We start from the raw sequence: 25051 nt of genomic DNA on the forward strand, positions 1-25051 counted from the left end.
TTTTTGCAAAATAACAAGATTTATTTTTTTCTATTGAAACATGTGAGCAAGATATGGCTGCATGTTATTTTCTATTCTAGCTTCAGTTGCAACTATTGCGGACAACTGCAAACCTGTGCGGATTTTGTTACACATCAGCCAACATACTGACGCATTCCAGTATAAGCACATATTCCAACGTAGAATTTCTTTTTTGTTCTCTGTAGGTTCCTATTTCTTCATGGATTATCTTCACCAAGAAGTCTCAATGAAATCAAAGGTCTTTGTGATGAGGTCCTGGCAGTTCGTGATGTTGAAGCCTGCAGAGGCCCTGACGAGTCATGTAACTCTGACAGACCGTAGCCATGAGGAGGATACAGGAATCAGATCTAAAATATGCTGAGAAGCAGTGTTTCTCGTCTTGATGGCACTCTGTGGACGCCATCTGGTGGACGAGGGTTGAAAATAGCAGGTTCACCTTATATTTGATACCAAACACAGCTAATAAAAGAGGATGTGATAAGGCATTAACACAATGCACAAAACATTTCATGTAGATTTTTAAATAACTTTATTCTGTAAGAATTCTCAGACATGTTTAAGAAATGCAGGGATGGTTTTTGTTTTATACAATTCCGCTTTGAATAAAATATTATTTTTTTTTTCAAATTGCATTGGGTGGCTTTTGAAACAAACACCTGAAATTAACTATTTACAAAATCCCATACCAACTCTATTGGAATTTATCGTGTTATGACTCCACCATCCCCACAACCACATTTTTTTAAACATTTTAATTGCAATTTTCTTTTTAAATGGGTACAAAATAAGCTGTTTTACATTTCAATCAAGTCTTTTTAATTCCATCTTCATATTGCTCATGATGCGGGAGTATGTACAAGGGAAAGGGGAAGACGTGTGTCATGTGATCTGATGCGGAGCCTCCAGCATCTCCATCAAAAAGGTGTCAATAGGCGTGTCCCCAATTAGCTTGAAGAAGAACAGATGCTCCAAACATTTGAGGCCGATGGAGCGCAGGGCAGGCAGGCGCAGCAGCAGTTTGGCAAACCTGAGAATAATAAAAAGTCGTGCCAAATGGTGAGGCGTGAACAACTGAGCTTTAAACTCACTTCCACAAATGTTCAAAGTTGTTAAAAAAAAAAAAAAGCTTCTTTTTTTTTTTAAAGGCATTTTATACACACTCACTAGCCACTTTCTTTGATACACCTGTTCACCTGCTTTGTAATGCAAATATCTAATCAGCCAATCACATGGCAGCAACTCTGCATCTAGGCATGTAGACATGATCAAGATGACCTGCTGAAGTTCAAAATGAGCAACATAATGAGGACGAAAGGTGACAATCATCTCTATGGTTTGCAGAGAATAGTCCAAAAAAGAAAATATATGCATGGGAGCATCTCTGAATGCACAGCATATTAAACTTTAAAGCAGGTGGCCTACGGCAGCAACAAGACCACACCGGGTCACCCGCTAAATGACAGGGCGTCACCTAAATTGAACCACAGAGGAATGGAAAAACAATGTCTCATTTAATAACTCACAATTTCTACTGTGACATTAGAATAATAGGGTCAGAATTTAGTGCAAACACCATGAAAGCATGGATGCATTCTGCCCTGTATACAATTCAGGCTGGTTGGTGGTAGTGTGTGTGCGGGAGATATTTTCTTGGCACATTTTGGGCCCCAACTGAGCATCGCTTTAAACACCACTGCTTATCTGAACATTGGTGCTGACTATATCGATCCCTTATTGATCACAGTGTTCCCATTTTCTGATGGCCTTTTCCAGCAGGATAAAACACCATAGTCTCAATGCAGTAGAGCACCTTTGGGGTGTGGTGGAACCTGAGAATCCCATCATGGACATGCAGCGATCATATCAATATGGCCCAAAATCTGAGGAATATCTCAAGCACCTTAAACATGTGCTATGAAGACTTAAAGCATATCTGAAGGCAAAAGAAAGTCTAACCCAGTACTAGCAAGATGTTCCTAATAAAGAATATATTGAGTGTATATAAAGATTTTTTTAATAAATATTGTAAAAACATCTCACTTTTCATAAGATAATATACACAGTAAGCCATTTGAAAGAAAGTCAAGCTAGTGTTACATTTACCTTTCAAAAAACAATTCTTAGTTCACGGAGATTTATGATTTAGATTAATGAAAACAAACAAGAAAAAGTATTACTGTGGTACACTTCATGTTACAGTGGCGACCTTTTTCACTGCCGGGCTGTGGCATGTTAGTTTCACTTAACATTCAGTATTTTCACTTCAATTATGTGCACTTTATGTCATAATTTCACCATTAAACGTTTTTTCAGTGAGGTGAAATATTCATGGGGTAATAATAATAATAACTGTGATCTCAATAGTGACCAGAATATTCTTCATTATTATTTTCTCTCTGCATCTCAGCTGTGATGTGTTGACTTTTCAGGAAGTTTGCAGTGTGTGCTTTTATCGCTAATACCTGTTGCTCTCAATCAGCTCCCAAATAAAAAATACAATCAATGGCAACAATGAGCAGTTACAAATAGCGTTATCAGCCTACATCCTTTTAAATGTAATGTTGTGGTTAGGCAAAAGTGTTTTACTTGCATAAGAGCTGTGTACTAATATAATGCAAGCTGTCATCCTTATTATTCTTTACAGCCAATGCAGCAATGTGTTTAAAAATGATCGATGTTGTAATGGAACAGTTCCTACCTGCCAGGCTGGTCCGGGTACTTCTGTTTTGTATACGACTCCAATGAAGCATAGACCTTTTCTCTCAGCCCCTCAACCTCTGATGGGTTAGACAAACCTTTAGCATCTGGAAGAAAGACCCAAAACAAAACACACAAGTCACTCTGCTAGTTTGTGATTGAATGGAGTCAATTTTCTGCAGTCTGTTTGTGATGATATGTCTGTTAACTGTGAGCAAAAATCATAAATCTGTTGTTCCAAATCTGTTGCTGTCTAACAATACAGAAATTCAGTGTTTTCCATTTGAAGCTATAAGTCTGAATTTCACCGTTCTCAACTTTCCATCCGTGAAAATACTGTTGTATATATTTGATTCACTAAATAAGCCATATACAGAGAACTGTCCAGGCTCTAACCATAAATGTGTTGCTGTAGTGTTTTTCAGTTTAAAATTATCTTGGGTCCCGATTGTGGTATGAATGACTCTACCTTGCTAAGGAACAAAATCCTGTTTTTCTGACTTCACTACTGGAACACACTCAACTTGGGAGTGATGTCACTCCCAGCTCCTGCTTCCAAGGGAAACTGAACGCATCATTACATTTACAGTCCAGCCAGAACCTCATAAATTTTAAACAGAGATTCACAAATTCCTCCACAAATAGTGACCTAATTGCTGCAGGATGGTTATTTGACTGATTTATATGACACAGGTGCTCAGCAACATTGTTTTTATATAGGAACGTAAGCAGAATGCAGCCAGTTTAGAGTCCCCTATTGCAAAGGGACATAGATGAGCACGCTAAAAGTCTGCAGTGTGCATTTATAAATTAGAAAGCAATTACTGGCAAACCTTTGCCAATCTGCCTGAAAGTGATTGCACTCAGACCACGATTGGAACAAACAGGCCGTCTTCTACCAAGACACCTGTGCAATTGAAAATGGTTGCTGCAACTACTTGCAATCACCAGGCGAACACTGATTTTTCTTGATATAAAGTAGATTACTATCCTATTTTTAGTCTAGTCTGAGTGAGCCATTAAGAATACATGGGTGCACAGTAAAGTCTCTCCAACTAGCCATAATATCGGGATGACCAACATTACACTTAACAATTTGTTCAAATGAAATTCATGACTCCAGTGTAGTGATTCTGCAGTCACTAAAATAAGCAGTGAAATAACACAACTGAGAAATGTCTGTGAAAATGTTGTTTTGGGTGGTTTGTAACGGCCTCAAGAGGCCAGACTGACCTGGATTGAAGAGGACAATCGCTCGCAAGCAGCCGAGCTCCGTCTTATCCATCTGCATATCTTTCATTTTAGACACTAACTCTGTGAGTACTCTGCAGGAAATCAAGACAGAAACAATGATGAGTCACAAAAATAGGACTGAATTAAATCAGTATAATAATTAGAATAATTTCTCAGTAAATAATTTGCATTTCTACGCAAATATGTACTTAGCTTAAATGACAAGACACTGAATGAATGCAGTTAAGACATTAGTAACATTTACAGCCACTTAGCAGGGGGAGGCTTTTGCCTCCAACCACAAAATACACAGAATTATTACATTATTTGATCTTTTTGCCTCATCTTTCAATGATTCCTACCTGTCAAAGATGGAGCCAACTCCAGCACTGTGGGCGCTGCTTCTGTGGACGTGAAGACCTGTTGCCAGCAGGATACCGTCTTTTACCGTGACCGAGCGATGTGAGAATGAGGCAATTAGTAGCTCATTCCACCCTGGACACAAAAAGGAACAAGAAAAACGTGACATCTCGATCCACTCGTCTCCTTTATGTAACCTTAAAGCCCGTCTTTAGTTTGTGTAAATTAAATACACAAAACAAGTTCTGTGATTTCCCTGCTTGCTTAAAATTAATTATCCATTTTGTGACTTTTTCACTTTATCGTCCTGGCATGTGTTAAATCTCCTCCCAGCAGAGGTCAGCACTGGCAGCAAACTGCACTGCTGGGACTTTGCAAATGGTCCAGTTATTTTGGTTTCACTGCTCCATTAAACTAGATGTTAAAAAAAAAAAAAAAATTGTGTTGAGCAAGTGTAAGACTTAAATAGACTGCCTGACATCGGCTCGGCAACTACTCTGAATGAAAATACTACACAAAACGTGAGGGGGAAAGGGAGGATGAAAGGACTGTTTACCCTTACAGGAAACTGCTCTGTATGAGTGTGTGGTCTGATATTTGTGTGAGCATAAGCTCGCCGCATGCACTGGTTTGTGTTTGCGTCTACCTGCTCGTAGTAAGATGACCTGGTCATCGAGGGGGAGCTCGGAGAAGTGCGGGATCCTTTTCGCCCACTCCACCAAAGTGAAAAGCTGTTTGTCTGCTGCTTGGCAGATATTGGTGACAGGGTCATTGGTCTGGAGAAGAACATGGAGGACAAATGCCAGACCGATTTAATGTGATGTAAGCACTGTTAGTGACATCTAAACTTTTTCTAGCAACCGCTGGTAACCAGGTGCAGCAGTGGCTATTTTTAAACCAACCATTTCCTCTCATTGCTTGTAGTAGTTTTAATACAATCCTAAATTCTACATACCGAAGGGAAATATCTTAAAGCACAATTCAATCCAAGTTCCACACAGCTTTTAAATTGTGTCTGTGTTACCCAAACTCTAGGTTTTACAATTCATTTAAGTGCTTGAGCTCATACCCAGTAAATTGCCAAATCAGTGTTTACTTAATTTGTTTACTAACTTCTCAGATTTAAGAGTTAGTTTTGGACCAGAGCAACTCGGCAGCTCGGCTACATTATCTCGACAGATTAACCCAGGAGATTATGACAACTGCACAAAGTAGCTTGTCAGAATTTTGGAGCAATACTAAAGCCTAGATTTATTCCCACAAACTCCTCAGCTTGTGTTATTTATATTCAACTGACCCAATTCCATCCAGTCCCAGCTTCACACTCAAAACTATTTAGCCAAGCTTGTGTGTTTATGTTTATAATAAGATCAGTATATCTTAATAGCACAGCACATCTTGGCATCTAGTTTCTCCCCAGAAAAACTGCCTCAGATTCATAATACAAACAGTGAAAGAGACATGGAGCAGTGCCTGTATTACTTACCGAGTTCCCGGGGCTGCCGTCGCTGTACGTCTCCGTTTTGGGTTCTACAGCCAACTCAGCATCCAGGATCTTGTCCACAGGCATGTCCTCATTGAAACTGCTGGTGGATTCTACCTCATTCTCACCCCGCTCTTTCCCACGCTGCCTCTCTTCCTGCACCGCTGCACACAGATACACAAAAAAACCCCACATATTTAAAGTGCAACGCACAGCTTTTAAACACCCTGAATTGGTGATTAGAAAATACGTAATATTAGCAGTCTTAACTCCTGACAGATAACACAAACCCCCCCCAACCGGTCGTGACAGATAGCCGCCCCTCCCTGATCCTGGTTCTGCCATGAGGTTTTTTTCCTTCCCACTGTTGCCAAGTACTTGCTCATAGGGGAACGTCTGAACGTTGGGATTTTCTCTATTCTTGTAGCGTCTTCATCTTAAAATATTAAGCGCCTTGAAGCGACTCTTGTCAGAATTTGGCGCTATATAGAACATTCAATAAACAAAACTGAATTTACCTGAAAATTATAGTTATACTACAAGACAAAACCACATGTGATTTTTTCTTAAACTGCAAAATGTCAAATATTGTACAAATTTCTAACCAACCTTTTTCTAACCCTCCATACACACCTTCTCTTTTCATGCCCATGGCCAGGCACTTCTGGTAGCGGCAATATTGGCAGCGGTTTCGCTGGCGCTTGTCAATCGGGCACTCCTTGTTATCGCGACAAGTGTAGCTGAGATCTTTGCGCACAGTCCTCTTGAAGAAACCTTTACATCCCTCACAGCTGTACACACCATAGTGCTTTCCTGAGGAGAATAAAGCCACCGGATCAATATGTATTAGGACCACTATTCAGCTTGCTTCACAGTGCATAAAGTGTGATGTTCTCACTGGCTTACATTAGACTAATATTTGGGCACATCTTTAGAATTAGGATTGGAAATGTGTTAACCATTTTCTGTATAACAGACAACCTACTCGTAACAACATACCGATAAAATGTATTTGCAGAAATATACGGTACAAATCCTGACAAAATACTTAACAAACGACTTCAAACAAGTCCTTCTTTGTCTGCTATCTGTTCTCATCTGGGCGGGGGGAGTTGTGGTGGTGAGTGGGAGTGTAAATATGCTTGCCCATCCCTCTCCTCCGTCCTTACACACTAACATTACCTGAGGAGCGGTCCCCACAAATGGCACAGATGTGCTTTGACATCCCTCCCGGGCTCGTACACTGGTAGTTGATGTTTCCCAGATTCTGTAGGCCCGGCGGAGGCTTGATGTCCTCTGAGCTGCTAACACTGTTCATAGAGTTCATCTGCAGATGACAGGAAGAGAGAAGAGAGAACAAAGAATTAAAGCTGAGGTGGCCAAAGCTGAACGGAACAGAGCAGAGGAGGAAGCAGAGGGGAAGTAAGAGTGAAAAGTTTGTGGTAGTCTCATGACACTCTCTCCCTTCCCCTATTTTCTCATTTTGTCTTCCGCTCGCTCATATATTTTTTTTTTGTTTCCCCACCCACACACTTTATTGTGAAAGTATCTTGCTATGATCACATGCTCAGCCTGTAGGAGGGGCTGAGGCTTGTCATACAGGTTTTTTAATGTTTGCTGACGGGGAGAGTCGCAGGAAGGGGGAGTCACGTGGAGCAGGTGCAGTTCTCAAACTCAGCAGCAGAGGGAACTCATGGTGAATTTCATGCTTTGTGATGACAGTTAGTTGGCATTTCTGTTAGACCTCTAATGAAGGCCAAATGTATTTTATCTGCCATTTTTTTTAATATCATAAGCAGTGCTTACAGCTGCTTTTAATCCCAAGTAGATGCACAATAATGCACACTTTAATTGACATGATTTATATCTCTTACTGCAACGTAGGGTTTCGCTCCTGATCCCAAGGAACCCCATGAGATATACGAGTAACTCCCAAATATGGTACATCAAGACTACAAACCACAAAGTATGCCTAATTTAGAAATAAATGTTTCCAAAAAACAGAGCAACAAGTTAAGCTTCCTCTGATTTCCTCATATCTGCTTCTTTCACTTATCATCCAGCCTGTCGATCCTCTCTCAGAGATGAGACACATGGAAAGCATATTTGCGTGATCTCCAGATTCCAACCAGAAAAAAAAAAAAACAAGCCTGGCCTACATATACCTTGTACTATATGATGCAGCATGATATACAGTATAGGACATCCTTCTGACAGATCCTATCACTTATTTACAAAGTGCACTCTCAATATTCTCCAATGGCAGTGTGAACTTAGGACTCTATGTCCATGAATTTACAGCAGAGACCATCACAAAAGAGTGTTTCTTTTTGCCGTCATTCAGTTTAATGTCAGCATGCTGGTTGCCTGCAGGGAGACGGTCACACCCTAAATAAGCTTTCAGCAACAGCGTGCTCGCTTATTGGCGAGTCTGTAGTGAGCAGCTATTCAGCGTAGCGTAGGTTTTCATAATTAATTTTGCATGACCTAAAAAATAAGTGTTATTAAACAGTTGTTTAGACAACATGCAGCTTTACACCGACAACAGGACGCTGTAGAAAAGGGCTACGAGCACTGCATATGGATTATTGATGCTTCATACATTCTTTATTCAACACATGGTATGAAGAAAACACTGCATGAGACATGCAAGGTTTACTGAGTGATGCATGTGTTTGTTTTTTAAATTTAGATGTAAAAATTTCTATAAAACGAAAACGATTTTTTGAGTAAATTTTTGCTGATTGATGAATTCATTAAATCACTGATTATTTAACTGATCACAAAATCAGTTATCAGCTACCCCAAAGCAAATGTGATGATGTAAAACTCAAAGTCAGTCAAATAAAATAAATCAAATTTACACATAATTTCTCCTTGTAATTAAAATAATGATTTCGCCAGACTTGAAGCTGTAATCATGAATTTGCCTAAGTTGCCCCATGTTGCTAACACTGTCATGGTCGTGATCTTCACTTCACCCGTGAAAAACATACATTACATGATAAAAGACCTGCCAGCAGCTTTGCTTTTGGCAAGCAGCGAAAAAGCCAAAATCCCCATCATAAAATCTATATCATCGCCTGCTATTCCCAACAGCACTGTCCTGAATCTAGCCTTGAAAGCACCACACGCATCCAAACATCTTTGTTTCTATTTGTATGGCTGACTGTCAAATCACTGAGCTTAAAAAGTGCAACAGAGCTCCTGTGACGTAAAGAGCCTTGGTATTATTAGTATATACCTAAATGAGCAGAAAAAAGTAAAACAAGTAAATAGAAATATCCGCAAAGGAAGAAGGAGAAACCAGGAAAAATTAGGCTGCCTTTTCTCCGTCTTTCAGGAATCCATTAAGGGGCTAATAGTCAGACTGTGTCTTATATGTCCTCTTCCATGAGTGTAGTAATTCAGAACTCATGGATGACCTTTAGGGAGAAAAGTTTAAAGGTCAGCAGAAGGGTAGAAGAGTGAGAGGAAAGCCAAGGTATGCCTGCCAAACACATTGGATATGGCTAACCTTCAAAGTCCTGTCTGCTGGAGGAGATCCCAAGCAATAAAGGCACATGATCACCGAAAAACATGTTATTTAATACAAGTGCATCTTGCCAAAAGTAACAGTTCTAGCAAGTAATATTTGCATTCTTGACTACCTTAAAACACACAAACTCTGCTTCACAACACATTCTCTGTTATTTCCAAATGGGGTTCTGAGTGGTGCATATTTTTTTTACTTTTTATGCCTTAAGAGTTAGCTTTGACACGGAATGGTGAAAGAAGAACAAACATTTCAAATATAAATGCAAAAAAAATAATAATCATCATCCTGTCATGATAATTTCATGGATGCATAAAAGCAACTTTATACTCAAGCCATTTAGGGAAATAACAATTCATTGTTATCTTCTGACGACCAAACACCCCCACATGTCTCACCTGTGGACTGCTGAGTGGTCCAAAGTTCATGTTGGGAGTAGACTGCAGCGATACAGAGGGCGAGCCCAGGGAAGATGTAATAACTGGATAGGGAGAGGCCAGGCCGTTCATTGGTGAGCCCAAGGTGGACATGGGGGACGGTAAGGGCCTGGAGGTGCTGATGACTGACGGGTGACCCACCATGCTGCCCATCGAAGGGGGGTGGGCGTGGGCTGTACTCATCGGCCCTGTGGAGTCTGGAAAGGAAGAAAGTGCATGTTGAAAAGAACATGCAAATGCTTGTTTGGATGGTACACCTACACAAACAAATGCATCCATGCTACCACACATGCTTGTCATTGGCAATATCTAAAGCCACTTGAACAGCAGACTATTCAAAGGCGATTCTAATATTTAGGTATATACACAGCGGCAGAATAACAGAAACATTATATAACCCAGTACTGGATCTATTAATCTGGGAACTTTGTGTATTACGAAAATCAAAATATGCACCCAAGGCCAGTTTTTAGCTGCATCCAAAATAAACTGCTTGAATCTAAAATGCATGACTTTCAGGGTATTGGGTGACAGTGTAACAAGCTTGAAACCAATACCGACTTGTCTGACTTCATGAAGCTGAACTGGATACCACAGATTTGCTGAATCACACATACAATAGTTATAAAACTAATAAACAGAGTTAATAAATTAAAATAAAATTAAACCACAACAAACCCCAGTTAGCTATCATGTCTCCACCAACTTGGAGAAAAAAATAAATAAATTTGGCTCCGCTATAGTTTGGCATTTGGTACTGAGCCGATGTGTACAGTGTTTTTTTTCTGAAACAACATTTATAGAACGAAGAGTGACCTGAACAGTAAAGTTGTGGAGGATAAAACCAAAGTGATGATCAGGATAATGCTCTACAGTCAGATGACGGAAATCAGTGGATTGTTCAAAAAGGACGTCTCTACATTACCATTAGTCATTTGATACGTTTATATAAAAATTAGCTTCAAGGTTCGAAACAGTTTAAAGGTTCCACATGAATGGATACACTAAATAATCACACTTTAAAACGTACAGTCTAGCAACTGACAAAATGATGATGTTATCTAATTAGAATCCAGGTTTGGGTTATATATTGTTGGCCAGTGGTGCCATGTGTCCTTTTGCAGTGTAAATTTAGCGACACAGAGTGAAGCCCATCTGATTTTGGTCACAGGATGCTGACTTTGCTCGGCAGCCATTGATGTAAACTGACAGGCTGGCATTTACATAGATGACCTACTTAGAAAAGCTGTCAGTCAGCTGGGTAACAGGGCATGGTGTGTAATTTCATGCATGTGTTGTAGCTGCGAGTAACACAAATTCAGCAAATACCATTATATACATATGGTACGTACAAGCAAGGGACCAAGACACGTCTTTACACATTCATTATATTTACAAATGCCACAGGCTATCATAATACAGACAGATGCAATAAGCAGTACCCCTCTGGGCTAATGGCGATGACTCAACGACGTGAACAAAACTGGGTTTTCTTGAGTAAAATGCTGCTGATGAAGAGTGACAGACCACCATATGCACATAAACATTTGGATAAGTCTGCAGAAGTTTTTGGTTTTTTGTCAGTGTATATCCCCTGCCTCCGTTTACACACAAACACACACACACAAACTCAGTGTGATACTGGGCCCTGCGCCACTGTTCTTAGTTAAATGTCACATTCTTGTGTCCTGTGTGCGTCTATAAAGCTGGGTTGTGGCATGATGGCACAGACACGCAATGAACAGCACCTGTGTTTTGGGTTTCTTATAATCTTCAAAGGTCTTTTTTTTCCTACGAGAGAGAGCCCCGAGGGAGGGTCCAATGTCTTTTTGTCACAACTACTAATAACCTAAATCTCCAGTGTCAAAAAATACACTTATTTAACTTTAAAAGTTAAAAGTTTAAAAGATGATTATGGATTGTGCACTTTCCAACAGATAATAATGGATCCATTATCGCTTGAAAGTTCATTTAGTAGAGATTCACGGTTATAAGCAAATCTGAAAAGTTGCTAAAAATACTGTAAATAACAAGAAAATGATCAATTAAAATCATGAGTCAAAAACAGCGTGACTACAGCATGACCCTTGAGATGCTGGAGATTAGCCAGGCAGCAAGAGCTGCAGCTAGTCGATTTGTTTGCCTGGTTTATTGTGAAGTCTCATTTAACACACAGTTACCAATAAATTGCAGGTTCTAGCTCCTCAAAAGTGAAGAATTTGATGGTTCCCCCTATCTTAGGTGACAGTAACTGATTATGTCAAAGGATTGCTGGACTGTTGAGCAGACAAAACAAGACATCTAGAAAAATCTTGCACGATTTAAAAGAAGGGAAATTTTCACCATTTTTAAGAATGATTTACCACAGAAAAGATTTTGGCAACTAATCAACGGTACAAAAATAAAGTATCAGCTATGACCTAGACCTCGCTGTGACTAGTCTGTGTGATAATCTTAAATCTAAAGAGTCATCTCAGCTCCTCCTGTATGTCATAATTACACAAAATCTCAATTGTATGTACTTGTCAGCACTCTTTCAAAAGCATGTTCTTTTTCCAGGCTTTTAAATGTATTGAGTACATTTTAGATTTTACCAAAAATATCAGCCTAAAACAAGAGTTTTCCTGCTCCCACTGAATGAAAACATCCTATACATATGGTTTGGTCTGCAATTATGATTTATAATCTCTGCTTTTGAAGTTTACATCATCTTATTTATTTTGAATTTCATTGCTGTCATCGCTTTTTCTGCCGGCCTCTTTACTAACATTGTCACTGTGACTTGAAATGGAACTCACATCTTATCTGATCTGATAAAAATGTGTCAAAAATGCTAAAGCTGCTAATCTGTTTGTTTATCTGATTCTGGGGGAAAAGTTGTGTCACAATTTGCTTTTGACCTTTTAGACCTGAGAAAGTTTGTGACTTCAGTTTTAAGGCTTTACTCAGAACAATTTGTCGAACATTTTGAAACAGTTTTGAAATGTTGCTGTGATATTTAACCTTTAGCGCCCATTTATACCACATTAAAGGAAATGGTGACTGAGTAATGAAAGACCATTGCACTCAAATATGAAGAAATTGTGAAAAAGGGAATAATGTCATATTGTCGGGCTGGACGCAGCACTTTCTGCACAAAGACGCACAGTAAGACACAGCTGGCCATTCACTCCCTCTCTGTACGCAAAGGAACAGATGTTGTGCAACTTCCTGTTTAGCAGTGAAACTATATCCTCCACCCCCTTCTTTACTCGCCCACTTTCTCCAGCCCTCCACGAGTGATCCCTGGCAGGCAGAAATGGATTGGGGCCTTCCCCTCTCTCCCACAGAGCTGAATGGATTAAAGAAATATACTTCACAGTCCAGGCTGTTACAAAATGCACTACATAGATTGAAATTCTATGTGGCAGTGTTCCCAACTTTCCCGAGTGCTTTTTCATCCAATCAACACTCTTATGTAATAGACGTCCACTGTACAACATGTTCTGTGTCTGATTTTGTGCAATGGCCCCTCTTTTATGTGCATGACAAATTCCCTTTGGGGTTCATAAAGATCCATTCTATTCTAGTACAGGGTGGGAGATATGGCAACAGGGTAGTCCAGCAGCCAATAGTTTGGCAACATGCTCTGAAGACCAACAAGACTAGATGTAAAAGATAACATGAGGAGGAAAATATGGAGAGAAATGAAAAATAAAGCAGGTAGATCGGTGGATAGAGAAGTTGTAACTAGAAAAACCTGAATAGAATTTCTACGCTGCAGTTCTATTTGTGACCTGAAAGTTCAAATTTCCTGCCTTTCTGGAGACAGGGTCCGTTTAAACTCTGAAAAACAACATACATGTTTGACACAACACTAACAACAAATCTTCGCCCAGATCTGAGCGTGTTCGTGGCTGCATTACAGAGGGGAAAAAGAAAAGCACATGGACAGTCAGCTGGTGGGATGCCTAAAAGGGAATTGCTCGAGAGGTGAGCATGCTTTGGGAAGGGCGTGTGCGCGTTTTGTGTCTGTGTGTATGAAGGCCAACATGCTCAGTGGAGGAAGCACAAATGGGCCCTGAGCGGCTCAAAGAAGCCTATCCTTGAATGACCCGCCTCAACCGGCAGTCCAATCTAAGTCACTTCCACAACAAAGACCCTTAAATGCCCAGACTATATCCTACCATAGTCCTGCCATTCATTTCATGGCACAGAAATGTACGTTAGCAGTCTGCAGCATTCACAAATATGTCGTTTAACTTTTCCCTCTCAGTCTTGCTTAAACCTATACAACGCTTCAGCAACTCAAGCATCTATCTGAGAGCAAACAAACAGAGCAGTGAAGGGCACCTTTGAACACTAGTGTCGCAAATCAAAGGTCACTTGTTACCAAACTCCTGAGCCAAGTTCAAAAGAGTTTTCTGTCTGCAGCAGCGCAGGTCTCTACTGATCATTCCCAGAAATTACTGCACTGACGGGGATGCAGGACTCACACAGTAACCTGCTAAAATACAGCTTGATCTGACTTTGTGATGAAAGGCTCCTAAAAATTGACCCAGTATAAATCACAGCTTCTTTTAGCAAGAAATGTAACCCATACAGTTTTACAGCACATCAGCCTATTTTCATTTTAGCTCCCTTTTGATATGCTTATTGTGTTTGAAAGATCTTTGAATGTCGAGTGATTGCACAGTTATCAACAATAACAAACCAATCACGCTACTGTTATATTAAACTTACCTGTACAACCCATGTCCACACACATCAAGATTGACTGTTTTTCCTGTGGTCTTTGGGAAATTGGGATTAGTACTTTTCTCCTCCAAGGCATTTTTATAGACTAACCACTTAACCAGACCAGTGAATACTAACAATAATTCTTAATATGACCTTTACCGAGCTTAACAAGATCACATTATTCTGTTCCCTTGCATGCAAAAAATCCAAACATCATCATCAAATTGCCTCTGCTGTGTCAGATGATCATATTTACTTTGAAAGCCAAAGGAAGGAATACCCAAAGCCACAAATACATCACATTGATCTGATGATCAACAGGTTTAAAGAAACATCACAAACCACAAACCCTCTAAATCCCTTGCAGTTAATTACTGGGTTGTAACTGGATGGAGCGCTGCACTGAGTGGTAATTCAATAAGACCAAACTAATAATATCTCCCGTCTGGAAAGCAGACCAGCACTGGGAGTGCACAGTGAGGGGATGACGGGGTGGGAGCAGCAGACCCACTCCTAAATGACAACATAAACCTCAATATTTATCACATGAACCCCAACAAAAAGGAATCCTCAGCACGTGCATGGATTTGTTCAATACCCGTCTATTCTATATGTGTTTTTATGCAAAATGAGTTCAAGTCTGTAGATGACAGTGCCGTGACCAAATGACATAGAACAGAATGCATCGTAAAGTAATCAGACGGACAGCCTGAGGAGCTCATTAGATTCAGTGAACATGTAATTAAGAAATCTCCGCGCTGGCTGCAAACCATCACACTCACTCCTTGCATGTGCACATACTCGCTCACACTAAAAGAGGGGGGGGAAACCCCCCACAAATTGTCTGCACACACCAGCATAAAAATCACCACCCTTTTAACATTCATTTCTTGACTAAATGAGGTTGATGTCTGATCAATTGTGTCAGTAAATCCTCTTATCCCCGGGTAAGTATGTGCAGCTCAGCAGGCCAGCTGTCAAGAAGGTGGGAGGCCCGGGGAGGAGGGGACTGAGAGCCGAATAGACCCAGGGAGGAAGGAAGGTAGCAACGGATGGCTGGCTGGATGGCTGGATGGCTGGCTGGGGGAGGGCACTGCTCTCCTTCTCTTCCCAGCCCGCATGATTCCACTAACACTACCACCACACACTCCTAATCACCCCGCCTGTGCGAGGACATTAGATCATGAGTTGAGAAAAGCCCCTGTTTATTTTCTGCACAGCTGTGATTTTAGGAGATACAAATGGTTGCTGGTGATAGAAAATGAAGATACAGTCCACTGTTACATAAGCAACACTCTGTCCAAAGCTGCTTCAAGGACACCTGTTCCATTTTCGTACTGCTTTGTCAGCCAAAATTAATAACGCTCATTTTACCAGCAGAACAGATGTTACAGTTGTGTATCATTCCTGTCTTGTTGGAAACATAAAGAAAAGCGTTGGGGAAAAAAAAGTTGTGTCCATAAAGGCTTACGGCTGTGACAACATAAGGGCTTCAGATAGCAAACTTCTCTGACCCCAAATTCTGCCCTGTGAAACCCTCCAGTGAAATCAAATATACTTCTGAACAGAAGAGGAATGAACTCTTCCCCCCATTTCTTTCAGTTTCCCTATAACAAGCATTCATACAAGCAAAGCAAATTGTTTGGAAAGTACATATATTGTTTTCCCACAGGCGGACCACGTTTGTAGTTCTCTTAAATCAAACACAGACCTGCTACTGGGACCTTTTTTTTTTTTTTCTTTTTTTTTTAAACACAGGCCCACAGAGAATCGATGAGGAGCCCAGAACTGAGACAGGGACAAGATAAAGACTGTTTTGCAAGTGATAAAAGTTTGGAACTTAAACAACACGAGCTAACACAGAACAGGCTGACCAAGCAGTCCTGGAAAACAAACAAACAGCTGGGCCGAAAGTCCCAATGCAAATCGAGCATCCGCCCTTTTGGCTTTGCCTGCTGAGGTAACTCAAATTAGTTCCTAGAAGTAGTCGTTCACTGTTACAGGGGGCAATGGAGATATAGCCATGTGCTGTTGACATGCACACACGGACACACAGAATACACACAAACCCATTCATGTCATGCTGTGACTGTGGGAGTGCGACCAGGCCGACCTGACCTCTTGAACTGAAGACAGATCCTAGAAAGAGGACGACACTTACACCAGCTTTCTGGATCCTAGAAAGACAGTCGGACTTACACCAGCTTAGCAGCTAGAGTTAACACAGACAGTCTGGTCTTGGGGTACCGTATCACATGAAAAACAATGTGTTCCTTGTGGCCATATACAGAAACATAAACAGACCAATCGGGAAATGAGAAGAAAAATGCTAAATGACAAGAAGCGAGGTAGTGATAGGATTAAGCTTCTAAGCCATAGCCATGTTAACGGCTTTGCTTTAAGTTAACAGCTAAAGTCAGGCAAGCTGCTGGTTATTCGGGCATGATGCTAAGAGGTAGCACATTTAGCACAACAAAATAAAGTTTAAAAAAAAAAAAAAAAAACAAGGATTCCCTCCCTCAGAATAACTACACTCTACCCCTTTAACTACAAGCAGCATTTCACGATTTTCCTTTAATCTTCTAAAGATTATTCTTAGCTATGATTTACTCCACGTTGCCAAAGCAACTAAAATGTGAAAATCAAATAACAGAAATATCTTTAAAGTTAGCATGGAATCAAATTTATTTAAACCCAGTGCTTGGTTGCTTTAAAAGTTCCTATAAACTAATCGCTTTTTCAGACAAGGAAAATCAATATGAAACCATATGGTGGCTCCAGTTTAATGCCATATCAATCAATTTGTACTGGACTGTTGAAAAACATGCAAAACTGCCAGCATTTATTAAGCTATAGTCCTGTTGTTTGTTTAAGTTTTATTGAATTGCTCCTGATATTAAATAGGCAACACTGTATTTCATCAACATAGCTGAAGCTCAGCATAATATGGATTTAATCACAGCTTTGTCAAATGTCCTGCGGTGCTTTTAATGAATGACCAGAACAGAAAGAGCCAACCTCCCATCATAAGCATAACCATGAACATAAAACACTTGGACTGCCAGGTTGGAAAGTCTGTATTAGACTATATTACTGTCCTCACACCATACCTCCACCCAGGCCAAGAAAATCCACTGAACAACTTTAGTATTTTCAGGAGAATGTGTTTCTCAAGGACACTCAAAAACACAAGGGTGCTCTAAAATGCACAATTTGCAGATAGAAATATTCTCTAGACAGAGAAGCCACTTAATAGGCCAACTACAGCATGTGTTTAACTGAGCTCACACCAATGCTTTCCACACCTCTTCAGGAAGGACAGAAAGGAAAAAAAAAAGGAAACAAACACATCACAGAGGCTGTTGATGGAAAGGTGACGGGCAGTTAGACACAAATGGAGAAAGAAAGCGGGATGAAGAGGGCTAATAGGAAGGGACAAGTGTTGAGAGATAAAGAGACAGTGAAGGACAAGGCAAAGAGAGCTGGAAGCATCCTTTTAGACTGAGTGACAACCCCGCTGAACTCATCTGAGAATTCAAGTGAGTCACTAGTTCTAGATCCCGATCTCCAACTGGAAAACCTTGTACCTGCCACAACTTGTTAAAATGACCCAGTGATGATAAAAGCGGGAACTGATCTGTTAGCAGCGAATATCCTGGAAGTAGATTTAAAGATGCAGTTGCTTGATTAAATAAATAATTAAATGTTAAGTTATTTTTTACCGAGGAATAGATACAACATGGGTGAGAGAAGAATATATATAATAGGAAAAAAAGAAAAAAAAAAAACTGGTTTAACGATCTGCAGATGCAATTGCCATGAGAGTTGTTGGTTTGTCCCCGGAAGAAAGAAATTCAAAATAACTTCATCAAAGAGTGCACAGGGATTAGAGGCATTACTCAAATGCATCTGTGCACCACTAGCTTTCGTGCTCAAGCTTCACTTCTGTTGAAACCCGCAGACGAGACACGTTGCATCAGAATGATTCCATTTCCAATAACACACACACACACACACACACACACACACACTAAAGACAATACCCAGCTACTCACAGTGACCATAACCTATTTCCCTTCCAGGGCTGCCCCCACTTCCAGGTGATGCCACTGGATGCCACATGTCTTCGGGCGCAAATGGTAGCGCTGGAAGAACACGAGTCGCTCAGGACCAGGTGTCACACTCAAAGTGCTGGCTTGGTGGATGCTCAATCGAGCACTTTTCAGAGAAGAACGTGACGGAAGGGTCGGCGTGTAGAGGGAGGGATGGGGGGGCCTCCGTGAAGAGCAAAAGAGGCGGAGTCCAACAGCGCCGGTTATAGGATTACCCAGATTATCCTTCCCCAGAGATCAATCCCACAGGAACTGTTTGCTGCCCGACTGCAGCACAAATCAGCTCCTCTACCGCCCACTCAACTCGTGTTTCTCCTCTCTCTTTATCTCCCCCTCTATCTATACAGAAACACCTGTTGTAGTGGTACAACCAGGAGGTCTGGCCGGAGGGGGGCGCGGTTGGGGGAGGTCATGGTGGAAGGGGTCGTTTAAAAGTACAGTACAACCAGACGTTTCCAATTACTTCCTCTAAAAAGGGTTCAGGACTAAAGAGCAAGGGAAGACAGCATGAAGACACTAATACAGTGCAAAGGTCATTATATGTCAGTGACATTTCTTCACTATGTTCCTCTTGTTTTTTTTTTTAAAGCATCCATCACAAATTCTCTTTCTGTTTTGCAGGTTTTATAAATGACGTGTGTTGAGTGGGTGACAAGAAGTGGTCAGAGGTTGAAGTTCTATTTTGTCTCACCAAAAATAACTTAACACCATATCACACTGTGAAATAACTGTGCCAGCATTCACGCTTAAAGGTATTGTTAGCAGCATGTTTAGTCGAGTCGCCTCTGTGAATATGTTTGTGTGTTTAACAAGTGTGATAGCATTCCAGGAAGTCAGGAATTGTCTTTTTAGGTGCTCTAGGATAGCCAGGAAAACACAGGGCAAAGTGAAAATCCAGATGCACACACAGGCCAAAAATATAACTTAAAGGCAGCGAGGAACAATACATGAGAAATCCTGAGGGAAGCTAAATAAACCATGCAGAGATAGATTTGATCTGCAAAAGCAACCCTTGGTGGAGGACTGCATCTACTATAGCAGGCTTTTAAAACAGGTAACCATTTTTTAGACTTAAAAATATGCATGCAAAAAGTAGATGCTCTACTTGTTTAGTAATGACAGAGGCAAGGCAACATGTTATTATCGCCACAAAATAGACCAACCCGTAAATGTTAAAGTGTTCCTTCTAATTTATCCTTCCAGTGTATCGAATGTTCTTCTTCAGATATTCAAACTGAGATATAGCACCAGAAACTTCCATTTCTTGCGTCCATCTATTTTCCTTACACGACTCAACAGAGCTTTCTTGCGCAGACTACCCAGCAAGTGATTGGGTCGACTATACAGTGTTTAAAGGAGAACCACTAGTAACCATATACTCTCAGTGACACTCGTTTGGCTTTGTCCTCCTCCCGTGACTCAGCGGCCTGACACATAAGAGGAGAACATGACGGAAGAGGAGAAATGCTAGCGTCTCTTTAAGAAATCCCAGAGGGAGAAATTAAAATAATGCAATCCTTCTGAAAAGCACGCTGTGTTATATTAGTGTGTCATGGCCCACATAAAATACGTGAAATTAACCCCGAGAGCCATAATTAGCAATCACAGATGTATTATGGTTTGTTAAGGCGCGGGAAGAAGATAATTGGCAGCCCTAAATTTAGGCTACATTTTTAAATCTAAACTTCTAATAATGTAATCAGCGTGCCGTCATCTCAGGAGAAAGGTTTTCCTTATGGCCTGCTCTCCCTGCCGGCAGCGATTTCTGACAACACTGAGGACATAATCATGTGGCATATTCAGCTGGGTAGACATTTATAGGAAAATACAGTGGAAAAGCAGAAAAGAGCAGGGAAATTATGCTACAGTAGTGTGTGCTTCTGCTACATGTTGATGCTCTGTAGAAGTGAGACAGGAGCAGCACACTAAAATGGCACTCTCAAAGCATTAAAAATAACCAAGCGGGGTTTCCAGCATGTTCTTCATGGAGAGGTTTGATGAGATCTAATGTGCTTAGCTGTTACCTGTTGCTGCCATTTGTGCACCCACAGGACAAAAAAGCACCATGAGGAATATTTTGGCTGGTCAGTCAAACTAGCACCTATTGAGTTATGAACTTCCGCTCATTAATCACACTCCTGTAATAGTATAAATGAGTTCCACAGTGCTTAAACTTTCTAAGCATGTGCTTGTTTTGGAACTGACTCCACATACATTAATCTCTCAACATGGGAACACATCAGCTAGTCTGCTGACTTGGCCTGCAAAGCCAACGGCCAATTTTCACAGCTTCCTGTGTGGCGAGGATATCCAAACAGCGGATACTGGAAATCCGGGTCAAACCTTCCTGTTCATTTCACAGGTGATTGTATGCACACAACTGAAGAAAATGTTTAAAAGTTATTGAAATGCAAACAAAGTTGCCTGAACGTGATTGGTGAAAAGAACTTGGGGCTACAAATGTAAACCTAAGAAACTTCCAGCACCTTTGCCTACAGAGTCAGAGTTTACAACTCTCTGCCTAAAAATGGGCCTAGAACTCAAGGTTATGGCTTCTAACTGCCTGTTTTGTGCAAACACCAGTAAATACTTAACTGCAATTATAAATGACAAAGAAAGACAAAACAAAGAAATAATTCACATCATGTAAGTAATAAACTAGGGAACGTTTGGCCTATTTCCAGTGGAAGATTTTAACACACATTTAGCATTTTTAAATTAAATTTAAAAAACTGCACAAATCCACAAATGGATTACTACATTTTCACTATTGAATCCTCAAATATTTTCCTGCGTGACTATTTTCTAATTCTTATTTGATTCCATATCTTTATTACTATTATTCACTGCACTCCAGCCTTTTTAGCAGAGCGGTAAGAGTGAACCACTCTGCATTTCTCAAACAAATAGTAGCACTGCTGGCAAACAGTTTTCTATCAATTAAGTAATCAAGTAATGTTCCCTCTAGGAATAATATTGCAGATGCATTAACAGCTTTAGTTCTGTGTGCGCAGGTGCAGCTTAAAGCTTGCACACACTGAGAAATGCTGTTGCAGGAAATGACAATTTATTGAATATCAGATGGAAAAAGGAGCCAGATGTTAAGATGCCTTCCAAGCAGTGAACAAATTAAAAACTCAAATTAGATAGGTTGTTGAAATCAGAAATAGCTCAATACATCTCATAACTAAACATTGCTTTAGCACGTGAGCCTTTGAAGGTTCTCTGCTTGATTAAAGCTGGAATTAAATCAAGGCTTTGACCTTCTTCACTAATGACTAATTACTGGCAATTAGCCCAGAGAATGGCCTCTTTTCGCCCCCTCTTTTCCCTCATCCTGCTCTCACAATTGGCACCCACTCAAACACACAATCAAGGCAAGCTGACTATTTTACGCGGAAACACAAATACGCACACGATCACTTAAAAAGTGCCTCAAAATAAACCTTTTGTAGGTATTGTGTGCTAATGAATGCGTGAACACAGAGGTACTGCATGTCTCAAGCTATGGGATCCTTGAGCAAATACCTGCAAAGAGCCACACCTTCTCTACCTGTGTGGTGTATTTAATTCTGCAGCAGTGGGAGGGGAGGAGGTTTTATTACTGCGGGGACTTGACAGTCAAAAGGTAAAACTTGCATTCTTTAAGTCACGTGCCATCACGGTCACAGTCTGTTGTACAGGAGTTACTCATACAAGCTACTGCGCAGCTGTGAAGAATAGGCATGGGTGTGTGAATGTGTGTGGGTGTCCTCCTGCTTCTGTCTGTGCGTGCACTGGGAGGTCAACCGTTGATCCCTAGGAAGTGATGAGTTTTCAAACCACCCCCTCACCCCCATCCATCCCCCACCCGGGTTTCAATCCAGTTCTTCTTTCTGTCATGACCTCCCTGTTGTGTGAGCCAAATAAGTTCTCACCGTCAAATGTACCAAAATAAGCGCTCATCAGCTTGTCTAGAATCACTTCCACTGACGGAAAATAAAAAATGCTGAAGTGCTGAGAGAGAAAAAAAATGCTGATTCTACTCCAAGCTCCGAGCAGGCCTGCATCAAACCTGCTGAAACATAACAAGTCTGGGAAAAGCCGAAGAGGAGGAAGAGGTGGATCATGAAGCAATCTGCACATAATCACCAGACTGGTTTTTTTTTTGACTCCACACTTCTTTGCCTCAGCTTCACGCTCCTAACAGATTACAAAGGGTGACCATTTTCAAGTCAGAATACGAGTACTGTTTATGGCCCTGTTTTCATACGTGCTTTGGTGCATCCTAAATCATAGCTGTGAGCCAACACAGACAAAACAAGATTTGGAATGACTTTCAGTGGTTGTGGCTTTCATTTAGCTCTGTGGCTTTACTACCAACATTCAAAAGCGAATGCACTAGAGGAGGATTCAGCTAATCCTGGTTTATGAGAACTACTTTAAGATTTATTCATAATTCATTTTTTCATACCAAAAATTATGACTATTTTGCGTTTAAGACAGACTTTTAGCCTTTGCGGGTAGTGAGTAATGCTGCAGCAGCATTACTGTGGAGAGCAGACTCTGTTTAAACCAAGACCAATGCAATTTTTGGAAAAAAAAAAACAGTGTTTAAATCGCATACTGGAACTTTAATGCAGAAACACGATTGGCTAATATCTATTAATATCTAAATCTTAGGATGCCACTATTGCCCAATCATAACAGATCTTTAAAGAGAAAGAAGAAAGAGTGTAGCCCTGAGGGACTGCTCCATTACTTCTGTACACTGTGGGTTTCTCTCAACACACTCTCCTATCCAGATGTCATGTCATTCCCCTGGGAGCCACATTCATTATGGAAACAATACTCAGCCCCTCCAAATGGTGCAAAGATATCTGTGATAGCATAAACAGGCGGTACAGTTTTGCCTTCAAAGACATAGCCTGCAATTAGATTTTATTTTCCCCACACAAGACAGGTAAAACCACTTTTTTAGGTTTTACAATCACTGTGCTAAGAATACATGACAGGATAAGTGTGTGTGACTTCATGAGACTATATGCTATACGCGCAAGCCTATTAGACCACGTTTGGTTTCAACTAAACACTTAAATGGCACAGGATACTTCTGTAAGTAGTGTGTCCCACGTGTTGCTCCAAGACGTCCCATTTCCTTGTCTCAGATGATTTTAAGCGGCCACAAGAAGGATAACAGAACAAATCCAGTCCACTGGTTCAAGGGCAAAGTCACCGAGTCAGACCAGACTTCAGCTTTACTGAGCAAAATCACATCACGCTGTCATTCAGTTGAATATGGCCACGGCGGTGACCAGGGCGCGTCTAGCACGCTGCACTCCTTTCTACCACAAAGAGGGAGCCTATAAGTTTGTTTATCAGTGGAAATCCGCCATTCCTCTGCGCAGTTGAAGGCTTTTCCCCTCTCTGGATCTGACGACCTACCCAGACCAATAAATTGTGTTTCTGTCTCAAACTGTTTAGCAAGAGACGCGCGACAAGCACCATAAATTACATAAGCGCAATTAAAGTGCCAACCTCTGACCTTGCCCGACCGGCACAGCCATGATCACCTGACTTTTGCAGTGACCGCATCTTTCGTTTCAATTCGCGCTGTTCTAAAGCGATTATTTAAGAGCAAGCGTAACAACAGGATCCACACACAGCAGTTGGTGGTTAAAGTCCGAGAACACTTTCGCGCACCGCTTGCAGACTGGAGAGAGAAGACGCCATAAAACAAACGCGCTCGCCGCTGAAGTCACAACAAAATGCAGCGGCTTCGCGGGGAGCACCGCAGCAAGATCGGACCCGGGCTAAATAACTCAAGAGTACTCACTGAGGTGTAGATATGGATCATTGCTGTCCATACTGCGCGAGTTGTTGCGTCGATTTCCTACAGTCGGTGCTGCTCCGCATCCCAGCACATTCCTCTCCCAGCCCGACTGAACTCTCTCTGCAAGGCGGCTCTACACAGGGGCCCAGCGAGGGAGGGGGCGGCAAAAACAGGGCTTCTCCCAATGACAACAGTGGTCGATATCAAGCTCCAACACGATCATGACGAAACATCTCTCCTGCAGCGACACTGTGTTGCAATATTTTCACAGTAAAATTTTACTTTGGCGACAGAAAGAAAGAAATAAGGTGTTTTACAGCCTACACGTTGTCTTCTTCCTATTTATAGGCAGCGTAATCAGATCAATCTTTAATAGGCCAATGAAAATAAATCTGGTCCGTCTAGGAAGGGAATGCAAGCTGGATTTTATTGATGACAGGCGATATGTTTGCGCATGACAACCAGTTTAAATACAATAAAATAACGTTATCCTTATATTTTAAAATAATTACTCCACTGACTTTAGAGTTTGTAGGTATGTACTTACCTGACACAGATTCTTTACCTTCTTCTCATATAGTCTGCAATTTAAAAAAATTAGCTACATTATTTGCAGCCTACACACAACTCCAAAAACAAACA

At 40.9% G+C, this 25051-nt stretch overlaps 1 protein-coding gene across 2 annotated transcripts; it reads right to left on the reverse strand.

Moving 5' to 3' along the window:
* Window positions 1-533: 533 nt before the first annotated feature.
* Window positions 534-25051, reverse strand: rxrgb (retinoid X receptor, gamma b). Of its 2 annotated transcripts, XM_031736611.2 has the most exons (11): window positions 24957-25049; window positions 24413-24658; window positions 9728-9963; window positions 6977-7121; window positions 6428-6607; window positions 5798-5958; window positions 4958-5087; window positions 4314-4446; window positions 3952-4043; window positions 2720-2825; window positions 534-1048 (listed from the first exon to the last, which is right to left on the reverse strand). In XM_031736611.2, the coding sequence occupies exons 2-11, from the start codon at window positions 24441-24443 to the stop codon at window positions 901-903; spliced, it is 1362 nt and encodes a 453-aa protein (XP_031592471.1). In that variant the 5' UTR covers window positions 24444-24658; window positions 24957-25049; the 3' UTR covers window positions 534-900. The 2 variants fall into 2 exon arrangements, with proteins under 2 accessions (XP_031592471.1, XP_039463227.1); XM_039607293.1 differs by lacking the exon at window positions 24413-24658 and having other exon boundaries at window positions 24957-25051.

Source organism: Oreochromis aureus, linkage group 23 (assembly GCF_013358895.1).
Source record: "Oreochromis aureus strain Israel breed Guangdong linkage group 23, ZZ_aureus, whole genome shotgun sequence".
Taxonomy (NCBI): Eukaryota; Metazoa; Chordata; class Actinopteri; order Cichliformes; family Cichlidae; genus Oreochromis; species Oreochromis aureus.

What these genes read in the sequence shown, in the direction of transcription:
- rxrgb (XM_031736611.2), bottom strand. Translation starts at nt 24,443, where the DNA reads ATGGACAGCAATGATCCATATCTACACCTCA. An exon ending in TGATCCATATCTACACCTCA is followed by an intron (nt 9,964 to 24,412) that starts GTGAGTACTCTT and finishes CTTCCTTTCCAG; the next exon opens with ACTCCACAGGGCCGATGAGT. An exon ending in GTTGGCTCCATCTTTGACAG is followed by an intron (nt 4,044 to 4,313) that starts GTAGGAATCATT and finishes GATTTCCTGCAG; the next exon opens with AGTACTCACAGAGTTAGTGT.